The sequence below is a fragment of the Hermetia illucens genome, chromosome 7, assembly GCF_905115235.1.
Source record: "Hermetia illucens chromosome 7, iHerIll2.2.curated.20191125, whole genome shotgun sequence".
NCBI lineage: Eukaryota > Metazoa > Arthropoda > Insecta > Diptera > Stratiomyidae > Hermetia > Hermetia illucens.
Window position 1 is genome coordinate 4842123 of NC_051855.1, and position 14421 is coordinate 4856543.

General features: G+C 43.0%; 1 protein-coding gene across 3 annotated transcripts in view; it reads left to right on the forward strand.

Annotated features, from left to right (window-relative positions):
- The window catches only part of LOC119661016 (inositol 1,4,5-trisphosphate receptor), a 104158-nt gene that overhangs the window by 22148 nt on the left and 67589 nt on the right, over window positions 1–14421 (forward strand). For all 3 annotated transcript variants that reach the window (XM_038070164.1, XM_038070165.1, XM_038070166.1), the window contains exon 8: window positions 2264–2419. In XM_038070164.1, the coding sequence (XP_037926092.1) occupies window positions 2264–2419 (156 nt within the window). The remainder of the gene's footprint in view (window positions 1–2263; window positions 2420–14421) is intronic.

A 14421-nucleotide genomic window follows, 5' to 3' on the forward strand; every position in this document is an offset into this window, starting at 1 on the left:
TGCCTTCCTTGGATTTCTTAAGTTCCAACATAAGATCTCCCTTCTGCGACCGTCTAATGCGGCTGACGTTGTCTCCCAAATTGGTGAGTTCGGCGTCTGCCTTCACTTTCCTGAGAATGTCGGCGTATGACCCTTCGCCCCGTTTGGAAATGAAAATCACCTCCGGTCTAATCTTCCTCCGATAATTTCTTTTCCGCAGTTCTACCTTCCTCCAAGCTTCCGCATCCGCCTTTGAAGGTTCGATCCCTTTTCTCGAGGTAGCTGCTGCAGTATTTTCACTGGCAGCTTCAGACGTACTTTTCATGAACTGCGCCTTTTTGGGAGTTGAGTCCTTTTTTCTTTTCGGGGTTTGCTGGCCTGTTGAGTCATTCAGCTTCTCGCGCAGCCTCTTCCCCGGTTTCTCCCCTTTTGTGTTTTGAACCGGCGTTGCTTGAGTTGCCTGGTTCACTTTTCCAATCGGCGACTTCCCTACTCGTTCATCCTGGGCCTTGCCGTACGTCAAACGGAGGCCTCTTATCATGGCCCTTATATTTTGGTGAATGTTCCTGCGCTCCTTTATAAACTCACACAGCTCCATGATCTTTTTACCGAGGGCAGTAAAGGCAGCTCCACACTGATCATTGCCCAAAACATCGCACGGGTGTATCGGCGTCAGTGATTCTTCCTCATCGAAGTCTCCCGCTATACGCTTCCCACTGGGGGTAGCGATCGTGGGGGCTTGTGCCCGTGTGGGAGGGGATCTGCGAAAAATCGAGCTCCTTCTGAACGGATCCTTCACTGGAGCCAGTTCAAGTTCCTCCCGTACGCTTGTAACATCAGATGCCACAGTAGCCAAGGTTCCCACTACTGAGGCACTGCGGTCGTTGGATGTTGACGGCCGGGAGCCCGCTTGCTCACTCCCAAAAACCGCCGGCACTGGGTTTCCGAAGCCCTGCACCGTAACTTCATTCTTCTTCTGCTCCTCCATGTTTGGTTTTATTTCTGGGTATCCTTCCCATAGCCAATTTTTATCCACGGGTGGGCGTTTACTTCCCACCTACCCGGCCTGCGCATAAACATGCGTGGTCTCAAAAGCCCGGGCAGCTGGTTCAGATCACAAAACCTACGGTTGGAGAAATTTACATTTCATCAACATTGAGAGAACAACACCATGGTGAACGAAGCGTTGAAAAATGCACTCGAGACATGCCAAATGCTCTGACTTAGTGGAGGAGGCGAGCAGAACGTCATCCAAGTAGACGAATTGGAAATCTAAATTTCGCAATGTAGAATGAATCTATGGAAGGTTTGCGCTGCGTTGCACAGGTATCGAAGAACCCGAAAGGTGTGCAAATTAGCAAAAAAGTTTTGGATGAGACGAATGGGTTACCGGTCCGAAATGATCTGAACATTCAGGCTTCTGTAATCTGTACAAGGTCGCCATTAAGCTTACGGACTCTTTCGGCGCTACAGCGTGCTTCTGGGGGGTAGAGGACGCACCTTCGAGAAGATTGAGGAACCGATATCTGTTGATATGTTGCTGGAAATCATGCTTAACTGGCTGAAAGCCCATATGGGGACACTGATGTCAATCAAAATAATGCGCCACGAAAAGGTCCTATGCAAGCCAAGACTCACGTCATTTCTAGATGTGGTCGTTGTGCGAGTTCGCGACCGCTCTCTCGAATGTGAATCGTTCACCGCCGCCGTCAATATGATAACATTGCCCTTAAACCCACCACGACTGCGGATTCGGGAAACACCTCCGCGACTACGGGGTGGGCGTGCACCTCGAAAGAGCCGCCATCGGCACACGCTAGCATGACTTGGGTGCCCTCCAAAAGTTGCTGGAGGTCCAAAGACCTTAGGAATTCCTTGGCGACGTTATCCCCACCCAACTGCCTCGTTTCCTAGTGATGCGGTATCCAAGCGTCAAGTCCGTTAGTAATTCAGTTCTGCTGTATTGCATACCGATAGGCGCTTTGTTAGTTACTCCGTAGAAGCCCTCGTTCAGAATGTGGGTGATGGCAGAGATGTGAAAACGGGGTCGAGTATCGTTCCGCCGTTACATTGAAAAAAATCTTCCCTTTAAAGTACCCTCTCCAACTCATGAGGTCCCATGATATTTACTGAAAACAAAGGTAGGATCTTCTGGAATAGTCCAAAGATAACTACCAACATTCATCAATCAATTTCTGAACAATACGGACCTTGCTCTATTTTGATCATCCATATCTATGAATACTACTATTATTTATTTCCTATTTTTTTTTTTTTTTCGCAGGTGTATGTCGGGTGAAACAATGCCATATGAGCTTCGTGCATCATTCTGTCGTTTAATGCTTCATTTGCATGTGGATCGTGATCCACAGGAGCCGGTCACTCCTGTTAAATATGCACGCCTTTGGAGTGAGATTCCATCAAAAATGTCTATTTATGAGTAAGTACATCCCTTTTTGTTATGTTTATATTATTTGATCAGTGACTGACTATATTGCGAAGGCGATTGATTTGCTAGTTTCTGTGTGTTTGTTATGTATGTACAGAAAAGGAGAATAGAAATGAACTAGAACTCTACTTTTTGGAAAAGAAAAATTTTGTTTTTTGTGAATAATAAGATCTTATATAACCAATGATCAACCTTCTGCTTGGGATCAATCGCGTTGGTTAGGTACTCCACAGAAAGTGGGTGCAACGGAGAGAGCAAAGCAATTTAATAGACTTCCATCTGTTTACAATGCTCTGTATTATAGAAAGTGAGGGAAAAAGGGATTCTGATGAATTCCTGCCTGTCGGAAATTGGTTGGGTTACAAAGAAAGAGAGCGAGAGACCGAAGGAAATAGGAGCTTGGAATCGATGAAGCTGTTATTCGTTCGAATCATCATCATCGAGAGAAGTTGCTAACCTGATAAAGCTTGACAAGTTGAAATACCGAAAGGTGGACGTTTCGAGTGTAGAGGTTTTGTGTTCATCTTGTGTGAGAAATTTCTTATTCACATTTTCGTACATCACTAAAAATTCAAAAAATACTATGTCACTACTTACAATAGTCCCAATTTGTGTACTTCTGTGATGATCCTAATGGGGGTTTTCTGGTAAATTTCTAAAATATGGTAATATGCTGTTATAAACTTTATTTGAACGAATATCGGAATGGGATGCGCTTAAATTCAACAAAAAATGGCGCCACTTGCTATATCTAAAGGGATTCATAGACCACATGTTCTCACCAAATTTCGCGACGATAGGATCAGCTGTTTCCGAATAAATCGAGTGTGACAGACAGACAGGCGTTGAAACAATTCTAGTAAGGTTTTGTTTCACACGAAACCTTAAATAGGGAAAGAAAATTTAAACGAGTTGTTCAGAATCAATGAAGTTGGTTAAAATATTTCATTCTATGCAGAAAGGAGGAAAAGAGATGAAAGAAATTTTTCCCAGATTCATACCTTTTCATAAAGTTAGTTTGGATTGGAGAAAAGGGAATTCTAATGGGGTCTTATCTGTTTAAAATCGTTGAAATTGGTTGATGTGCTCGCAGATAAGGATAAATTTGATTGAAATATTGTATACTTGAGAAACACGAGGTTCCCACCTGATAAGAGTTGATAAAATTTATTGTATATATGGTTGCAATTCACTCCTTGGTGGATCATAGCGCGCCATCGTACGTGGTCCGCTGAAACACACATAAAATCCTCCCAGGACCCGCGACACCGCTTACTGTTCTACGCCACAGAAGACCCAGTGGTTGGTCATCTTGCGCTACGCCATGCAGTGGACCTCACAATCCTTTATGTGTGACCTATCCACTACCACTTTCGCTTCCCGATCGCAGTCCGAACGAATACCAGGTTCGTGCGCTTCAATCCAACTCTACTTGCCTCTCTTTCCAAATCCAGAGCTATGGGGTGAAGGTCCATGAGCCAAACGTGAAGGTCTTTTGAACTCCTCCACGTCCTCCAGACAAAGCGGCATAGAGAACGTCACCGATAACAAAAAGAAATATAACGATGACAAGATGCTACGCTAGCAGACTCCGATTTGGACCCCAAATTCCTCTGAGTTTTTATATCAATGCATCACGCGACGTTTTGTGCCATCATATGTCGCGCTGATAATAGCGACTGGCTTCTCCGGAATACCTTCCCCGCATAGAGCACTCCAAACACACTCTCTGTTCATGCTGCCGAAATTCTTCTCGAAATCGATGAAGAGAAGATCGAAAATCCGCTCACTGTTCCCAAACGATCCGTAGTGTTGTAATGTGGTTAATGTAGAAGGATCCAGAACGGAAACCAGCTTTTAATTATTATCTTTGCGACGGCAAGAAGCATGCAGATATCTCTCCAATTGCCGCACACAAGACTAGTGCCCTTTTTTGAAATCTTGTAATTAATGCCATATGTCATGAATTTGGTTAAATATGTGCTAGTAAAAAAAGAAACCATTAATAAAATTTGTCCGGATGGCTCAAGTGGTTAGAGCGCTGGGATGTCGTAGTGGGGGGTCGCGATTCAGATGTGATGAGTACCTGTATCGGGGTAATAATCTCGGCGAGCGCAGTGCTGACCACATAAGAGGCAGGGTGCTATAATAGTGTAGTGTACCGTTACGGTCTTGAATGTAGTGCTCTAACACATTTCACAGCCCTGATCCTAATTAATTGTTACACCATCGATTATTATTATTATTTTCCGAGTTGTCACAATCTCGACAGATTTCGAATTTTATCTAATACTAGCACTAAGTGCCAAACATTTAGGCTCGGACGATCTACCTACTGAAATTATAAAGGGACGCTGGTGGTGGTGGCCGGTGGTAGGTCAATGGGAGAATCCATCGAAAACTCCCTGCAACATCGAGCACGTATGCAGAATGGTATACTTCTGCATGGTTTGAACCAGACTGTGTGAAAGCCCCATGGCATCAAGGGAAGTCGTGAGGGATTTAATATCTTTAACGCCGAACCACTTATTCTGCACTGGTCGTTCTTCAGCCGCTCTTTCATTATGAGCTTTCTATAAGCTCGGGTGGCGACCACGCCGTCCTAAATGGCACACGTGAATCCCTCCGTCTCAGCAAAGAGCTCCCCAGCGCACAGCCATATGTTCAAAAAATGCAAATCGACCCTTCCACTAATAATGGACGTTATGAATTTGTAAAGGGCTAGTGAGCAAGCAATTGGTCTTGTGTCTGCGGGCTCCTGCATCGTGTTCGTTTTAGGGATAAGGTAAGCAATTCCCGCGGTGAGGAAGGGTGGAAATTCTTCTCGCCGACTAACGACCTGTATACTGGTAAATTTCTTATAACAGAAATTCTGCACCCGATCCAGGATCCCTCCAGTTCTTCAAGCTGTTTATGGCTTGTCGAAATTTCTCTTCGGTAACATCCGCAAAATTCATGCCAGACGTAGTGGCATGGCGGGTGCGTTTGGCGGTGATCCACTCAGCATGGTCAGCATGCTGAGCGGGTAAACCCCACAGTCCGCCCCAATATTCTTTCGCTTCCGTCATCGAAAACTGTATTAATTGGATTCATTGAGCGATCTGAAAGAACTCCGCTGGTTCATCGCGTAAGTTGCATTGCGGTCACGTCTGGAATGACTTTTGCCTTACTGTTATAACCGACTGCATACAACAGAAATTTTCTGGTTTAGTGTGTCCAGAATTTCAACTACGGGTGTTTCACTGGGGATAGCATAGTTCCTGTAAACCCTCTGCACTTTATTCTTCACCCGTCTGCTTGCATTGCAAGAGCTGATTTGAATCAGCCTAGCAATGTCCTGCCTTAGTGAATCCCGCCGACGTTTCAGAAGAATTTTCCATGGTGGAACTCTTCGGTCACTAAAACCAATAATACGAAAGCGAGTCTTCTGACCATGCAATCTGACAACCGCAACTGCATGACAATACACAAATGATTGTAGTTGTAGCAGCGACATATCAGCACAGCTGAGATGCAATCTCATCATTGATTTGATAGAATTCTCGGAGTTGCAGAACTGCATAGAGTCTGGGAATACCTGGTCTATGCAAAGGATTCATTTCTGAGAATTCTATACACGCTCTTCGGAATTCGTATCGAACCTCAGCTGGACGGTGGAGAAAAGTGCTTCGGCGAGTACTAAAACTGTTGCCTGCAGTGCGGCGTGGTGTTATTGATGCCGCCGCCTCTGCCCCCATCGACTCTTGGTCACCACTTTCCGTGATGGTCTCAAGTCGAACACGCTCCCTGATGATGGCCGGGATTGTGTCGTTGCGAGTACCGTGCACGAATTGTTGTACCCGCCCCGCCGTTATTTCTTAGTAGGAGCGGATGATGAAGAGGTTCATTTCCTCAGACCACTTCATCCGCTATCTATGCGACCCTGCTGAAGTGGTGGCCGCAGATTGTGGTGAAACAGTTGCATCAGGTGGAGCAATGTTTCTGGTCATCGTGGCGCCTGGACGTTGAACCGCCCCACGACTAGCGGTTCCGACGCCGTGTTGTGCATTACGGGAGTCCGACCCAGTCACCAAATCTGACGACTCCCGCCGGTTATCCGTACCGGACCTCAAATTTCTCCTTCTCATTTTTGGGTTTGCATTTTATACCTAACTGCCAGTTGTGATGATAGCTTCGTCAAGACTGCAAAGTTCCTGCACTTTCCTCACCTACCCCCTGAGACGCTGCGGTGGCGTACAGCCGTTTAGACTCAAGTTATCCATCCCTCCTGTTTTCGCAACCCGGCTCGGGACCAGCTATGGCTTATTATTATTATTAAGGATATTCGTTGATCCAGTAGAAAGTACAGCATGGTTTTGCAAAGTGGCGCAAATAAACATCACAAAAGTTTGTATGCAATCAGTGCTTAATTGTTGAAGAGGCCACTTAAGGCAGAGTTTATCTAATTAAGGTTGCGGTTCAAATCTAACTGGTGACACTGGAAGTTGTATCGTGATTTGACGTCGGATACCAGTCGACTCAGCTGTCATTGAGTACATGACTCAAATCAGAGTCATAATCTCGGGCAAGCGCAATGCTGACCAGATTGCCTCCTATATGATATTGTAATCCTGGAGTGTACCGTGAAGATCTTGAATGAAGTGCTCTAACACACTTCAAGGCCCTGATCCAATTGGATTGTTACGCCAACGATTATTATTATTTCCGAGTTATCATAATCTCGGCAGATGTCGGATTTTACCTAATACTAGCACTAAATGCCAAGCATTTAGGCTCGGACGATCCTACCTACTGAAATTATAAAGGGGCGCTGGTGGTGGTGGCCGGTGGTAGGTCAGTGGGAGAATCCGTCGAGTACTCCCCGCAACATCGAGCACGTATGCAGAATGGTGTACTTCTGCATGGTTTGAACCAGACTGTGCGAAAGTCCCAGGACATCAAGGGAAGCCGTGAGGGATTTAGGTACAATACCTGTAGCTGACAATATTATGGGAACTACAACCGCCCGCTCGAGACGCCAAATTCTTTGATTTCCCGAACCAATGGCTCATAGTTCACCTTCTTCTCCACGTATTTCCGTTGAATGTTGCTATTATGGGGGATAGCAACATCAATAATATACGCGGAGCGACCCGTCTTGTCAACTAACAGTACGTCAGGCTTGTTGTGTGCGATATGGCGATCAGTCAGAACTTGCCGGTCCCAATACATGCTGTGAGCAGAACTATCAAGTACTGCTTGCGGCTCATATTGGTAAACCGGACATGTTCCCGTGATCAGCCCATGCTTATATGCATGGTTTTGATGGATAACCTTACATACAGCATTATGCCTGGTGATGTATTGCACCGGTGCCATAACAGTACAGCCAGAAATGAGATGGTCCAACGTCTCTAACGCTGAACCACACATTCTGCACTGGTCGTTCTCCACCCGTTCTTTCATGATGAGGTTTTTATAAGCTCGGGTGGCGACCACGCCATCCTGAATGGCACACATGAACCCCTCCGTCTCAGCAAAGAGCTCCCCAGCACACAGCCACCTGTTCGACAGATGCAAATCGACAAATGGCTGCCAAAGACAATTCACGTGTTTACCGTGCATTGCCTTCGACTTCCATTCATCGATCCGCTCTTGGTCCGACTTCACCCTACTCAGAGGATTGAAAGATCGATCCTTCTACACTCCTTTTCAAAATTATAACCGCACGGCAAAATTCTAAGTTCTATAGTTCTCGATATAGATGCAGCTGTCTCATTTTTTCAGCAGTTAGTGTAATAGTCTGTTGTTCGAAATATACCGACTAACGGTGTTAGTCGCAACCGTTCAGAAATATTTCACAGAAAACCGGTTTTGTGCTATTTCAAAAGTATAACCGCGCGCGACTGATACTGTTTGTAGGCTGCTGAAAAAACATATTTTTGTAAAATTGTTAGTTTCTTTTGATCGATTCTGCTCATTGATTAATTTTTTTTAAATATGCCACGAGGGGTTAAGCTTACCGATTATGAAAAAGGGCAAATTAGTGCCTTATTTAAAGAAGGTATATCAAAACGCGAAATAGCGTCAAGAATAGGCAGATCGGATCGAGTAGTTCGTAATTATTTAAATAATGTGGACAATTACGGTACTAAAAAGCGAAAAGGAAGACCAAGAGTGCTTTCCGATAGAGATCGACGTTCCATAAGCAAAGCGACTTCAAATTCCACGAACAGTTTAAGAGGCATAAGGAACGAATGTAAGCTTTCTGTATCGATTCCGACCATATGGCGGGAAATAAATCGAAATCCTAATCTCGTACGGGAAAAAATGAGGAAAGCACCACGATTACAGCAGCATCATAAGGATGCTCGACTGGAATTCGCCCGAAATAACATGTCACGACATTGGGATCAGGTATAACCTTTTTGTTGGCGGATGTTTTCAGCAAAATTATCTTTTATTTTTGATTAGGTAATTTTCTCTGATGAGAAAAAATTTAACTTAGATGGTCCGGATGGTTTTGATGGCTACTGGCGAGATTTGCGTAAGGAACCACGATATCTGTCCAGAAGGAATTTCGGAGGTGGAACAGTTATGGTCTGGGGAGCCATTTGTAGTAAAGGTACAGTGCGTCTAGCATTTACATCGGCGAGAATGAATAGCCAGGAGTACCAAAATGTTCTGCAGGATAATCTCCTTCCTTTTATAAACTCTTTTGAGGGCAATGAAGTAATTTTCCAGCAAGATAATGCCAGCGTACACGTAGGTAGGTCCACTAAAGCCTGGTTGGAAGCGAATTCCATAGCCACACTTGAATGGCCAGCCTGCTCACCAGACTTGAATCCTATAGAGAATGTCTGGGGATGGCTAGTCCGACAGATTTACTCCCAGGATAAAGAATATTCTTCCAGAAATGAGCTGAAAGAGGCCATTGAAAGAGCAGGGCATGAGTTGACATCAAAAATGCTCTCAAAATACATTCATTCGATGCCTAATCGAATCTTCGAAGTGATTAAAAAGGGAGGAAACACTATCGATTATTAAGCCATGAGTTAGGCTGCCCATTATTGTTTTATTTATTTTTTATGTAACGAGGTAATTAATGCGGTTATAATTATGAAAAAGGACAATTTTACTTTTTTTCTCAATTTGTTATGTTTTTACACATTTTTTAAGCTTAATTGCTATTTTTAGGTTTCATTTTTGTTACATTATGTTTGTTTTTATACATTTTGGAATTTAATTTAAGTTTGGTTATTTTCACATCTTTTCATAATAAAAAAATTTACTCAGTAATCATGCGGTTATAATTTTGAAAAGGAGTGCAGTTAAGTGGAGTCAGTCCACAGTCGGCCTTACAGACAGCCGCATGCAAGGGACTCGCCTGCTCTTTGCTGTAAAAATAAGCGCGCAGCGAGTCGACTTGGCGATGATGTTGTGCCGCCACGTCAACCACGCCCCTACCTCCGATGTCACTAGGCAAGTTCATCCGCTCCACGGCAGACTTTGGGTGATGCATTCGGAATTTGGACATAGTTGTCCGTATCCGCCGCTGGACGTTTCCCAGATCGGTCTTCGTTCACGGCAATATTCCGAATGCATAAGCCAGTGAAGGGATAGCGAATACATTCAACGCGCTCACTTTATTCTTCCCCGAGAGATGCGATTTCAGCACTAGCTTTACACGTCGCAGGAATTCGGACAGCAGAGTTTCCTTCAGATCACCAACTCGAGCATGGGTTCTTTGCAGAATTCCTAGGTACTTGTAGAAGTCTGTCTCGGTCATAGCTTCGATGTGGAGGTCACCAATGCTATGTCCGGCATGCGGCTCGTGATGACCTTTGCGGATGGCTTCGACATTTGTCTAATCCAAACTCTATCCGAATATCACGGCAGAACATGTCTATTATTCGCAACAGACTTCTAAGGTGGTTGTAAGTACCAGCATACAGCTTGATGTCATCTAGGTACATCAAGTGTGTCAGTTCGCACTTAGCACGTAGGCCATATTTTATTGCAAAACCATGCCCTCTAGCATCATTCAGTAGCCATGAAAGGGGGTTAGTGCCATACAAAACCAAAGAGGACTCAATGAATCCCCCTGGAAGATGCCCCGCCGTATACGGATGGGCTCTGAGGTATTGGCACCCTCAGATGTACGCGCCGATAAGGTGGTATGCCACCCTTCCATGACTGTCGCCAAAAACTTTATTAGTTTCGGATCAATGCGATACAGATGTAGGATGCCGATTAGCCAGGTATGCGGAACGCTATCAAAAGCCTTGGCATAATCGATATAGCAACTGAAGAGGTTTCTTTGGCCTCTAGTTGCTTGTCCTACAACTACCGAGTCGATAATGAGTTGCTCTTTGCAACCCCTTGACCCAACTCGGCAACCCTTCTGCTCCTCGGACAGAATGTTGTTGGTCTCGAGGTGCGCATTGATCCTTCCACTAATAATGGACGTGATGAATTTGTAGAGGGTTGGTAAGCAAGTGATCGGTCTTGTGTCTGCGGGGTCCTGCACCGTGTCCTTCTTAGGGATAAGGTAGGTAATCCACGCAGTGAGGAAAGGTGGAAATACCTCCGGCCGACTCATGACTTCATTTATACTGCGTGCCAACCGACTGTGTACGCTGGTAAATTTCTTATACCAGAAATTCTGCACCCGATCCAGACCTGGGCCCCTCCAGTTCTTCGAGATGTTTATGGCTCGTCGAACTTCCTCTTCGGTGACATCCGAAAATTCATGCCAGGTGTATTGGCATGGCGGGTGCCTTCGGCGGTGATCCACTCAGCATGCTGGGCAGGTAACCCCCAAAGTCCACCCCAATACTCTTTCGCTTATGTCACCGAGAACTGTATTGTCTGGGCGCTCTGTTGGGATTCGTTGAGAGATCTGAAAAAGCTCCGCTGGTTCCTCACGTATGTTGCATTCTGGACACGTCTGGAATAACTTTCGCCATACCGTCGAGACCGACTCCATATGACAGAAAGTTTCTGTTTTAGTGTGTCCAGAATTTCAACAACGGGTGTCTCACAGGGGATGACATAGTTCCGGTAAACCCTCTGCGCTTTGTTTCTCACCCGCCGGCTGGCATTGCCAGTGCTGATCTGAATCAGTCTAGCAATATCCTGCCTTAGTGAGTCCCGCCGACGTTATTATTATTATTATTATCTAATTATCTGTTTAATTTTTTGAAACTAAATTTTTTAGAGAGAGAGGTTGTGTGTGAATTGATTCAATGTCGGCTGAACCGATTGTCACGAAATTTGGCGAGAACATGTGGTCTATGTGATCCTTTACAGGGAGATGTAAATTTTTTTAACAGAGTATAGTCACATGGGGTATCAAATGAAAGGATTCGATAAGTACTTTCCGAAACTGACCTTATTTCTGATAGTATATGAAGTATAGGAGAATAAGGGTTTAAAAGTGAAACATGTCTCGTTCTCAGAATCTATCCAACTAAAAAATCACGGTGGTGCATCTCTACGAAATCTAAACCTCAAAATACACCCGGTTCCAATATCTGCACAAATAAAGTTAATAATAGTAGAGTACCATGTTTAATAAATTTGCCCGCAAATCCCCCTTAAATTCATCCTAGAAGTACAAAATTTGGCAACGGCATAGCTGATGATATCGGACAACAATTATTAACAAAGTTATTGGAAGTCAAAGTATTGGGTTTCATGTAAATATATTGTACTCTAAGATGTGTAAGACGTCATCATCATATGGATAAAGTGAACTTATATGAATGGCGGGGTCCATGGAGACACTTTCGCTTTTCTTTTTTAGCTTTTTTTAGTTATTTGAACATTAGCATTAATTACTGGAGACAGGCATATGTGGGTGTATACGTATATGCTAATGAAATTTGCGGATATTGTTCAATAAGACGGACGTATGTGTGCGTGTATGTGCTTTCATGCACAGATTAAAGTGGCAATTCGTGAAGATGCGTTAGATCAATTTTGTGCACAATATTTATGGCTTTAATATGTATATACGTATGCATATTTTGTTTCGTAATATATGACGGAATACTTTGCACTCTTGTGTGTATGAATGGAAAAAGGTTTATAGAGAGTTGCTCACATAAGATGAACACAAAACCTTTATATCTGAGGCGCCAGCTTCCGGTATTCCGACTTCTTTTCATTTAGTTGTGTTCGGTAGTTTCTGAGAACGGGTCGTTGAAGTAACTGACCCTTTTCGGACCCACGCACTCCTCTCCTTTGTAACTAATGTCAAAACTAATACAGGCTTCGTAAAGTACTAATAGAGGCCTTTCATTTGATACTCCACACGGGGGAAAAGGATTTTACACTCTCCTTTTACATATATGGGGACCCCCACCCCTAATTTTTTGTGTATTATGTACATTGTTGATAATTATATCATGTAAAATTACTTCACAGTGTTTTCGGTAGACTAATCAAATCTTTCATTTATTTTTTCTTTAATATTCGAAAAATAGTGATCCATAACTAAAATAGTACAATTATTAAAATGTGTCAAAATGTTTCCCGTTACAATGAGGTTTTTTGCGTCACATGTTTGGTTTATAATAAGTCTTTTAGCATTTTTAATTATGGTAGATCCAATTATAATATTTCAGTATTAAAATTATTGTGTAAATTATTATGTATTGCCGTAGATACCGTGTTTACTATTTTAGAGTTCATTGAAATATTTGTAAAGTTCATAGGCATATATTGTGTTGTTTATGGATAGAATTCTTTCTACTGACGTGTCCGGATAGCTGAGTGGTTAGAGCACAAGGCTGTCATACGCGGTTCAAATCTCACTGGTGGCAGTTGGATTCGTATCGTGATTTGACGTCGGATACCAGTCGACTCAGCTGTGAATGAGTACCTGAGTCAAATCAGGGTAATAATCTCGGGCGAGCGCCATGCTGACCCCATTGCCTCCTACAGTGTACTGAAGTGCACCGTTACGGTCTTGAATAAACTGCTTTAACACATTGATTGTTGTTGCGATTGTTGCGCCAACGATTATTATTAATATTATTATTCTTTTTACTGGAAAATCAATTTCTTTAAATTACTGGTTTGTTATTGGTAGAATCATCTTAAGTTGGGTATTTATAAACTCTACGCGGATTTATTTTGCAAAAATCAATGCTTTATCCTCTGTTTTACACAATCTATCTATTATAATTTATTTACATCGATATTATACATTTTTATCTCTTCTTCTGTAAGGAAATTAGAGTATCTGGCGGAGGCAATGTTGTCCTGTTTGGAATTTCAATTTTAAAAATTTGGTCATAGCTAAATTATTCTCAAAAGTGTTATTTAAAATGCTGTTTACTTTACTCATCATTGTATGTCTGTCCCTGTTAGTCATATCTCCAAACATCTTGATTGTTTCACTAAAAATGTTGTTAGTCTGTACTTGCTGGTTGATGATTTGTATGACGTTATGGTTGTTTAAATAATGGTCTTGAGGTGTCCGTCTATATTTTTCCTGTCTTGGTCGTCCAACGTCATTACCATTACCTATTAAGGGGGTCATCCCGTGTGTCGGATTGGCAGAATCGAATATTTTGTTTTTGCATCAATTGTATCTAGATATAGTGTAGAATATATGGACAAAGTGATTTTTTGATATTTGGAGTGATTCGGAAATTATAGTGTTAAACACGTGATAAGTCACAGGCTAGATTTATGTCGATCGCGGTAATAAAGCTCGTATTTATCGGTCCGAATGACTTTGCTAAAAGGACAAGAATTGAAGCCAAGGCCGTACATTCTTGAAGAAACGTAAGGTTTGTGGACTAGTTATAGCAGATTAATGGTCAGTTAAGGTTTTATGGCCAAAAATCGCATTCTACTTTTTAAATACGTTTTTCGTGAAACCGCATGTTGAAAATCGGCTGCCAACATAGCTTAAAATCTATCCAACGAAATTCTTTGAAATGTTCACAACTGCTGTCACCATAGCCCAAAATCTATCAAACGAAATTTTTTTTTAAATT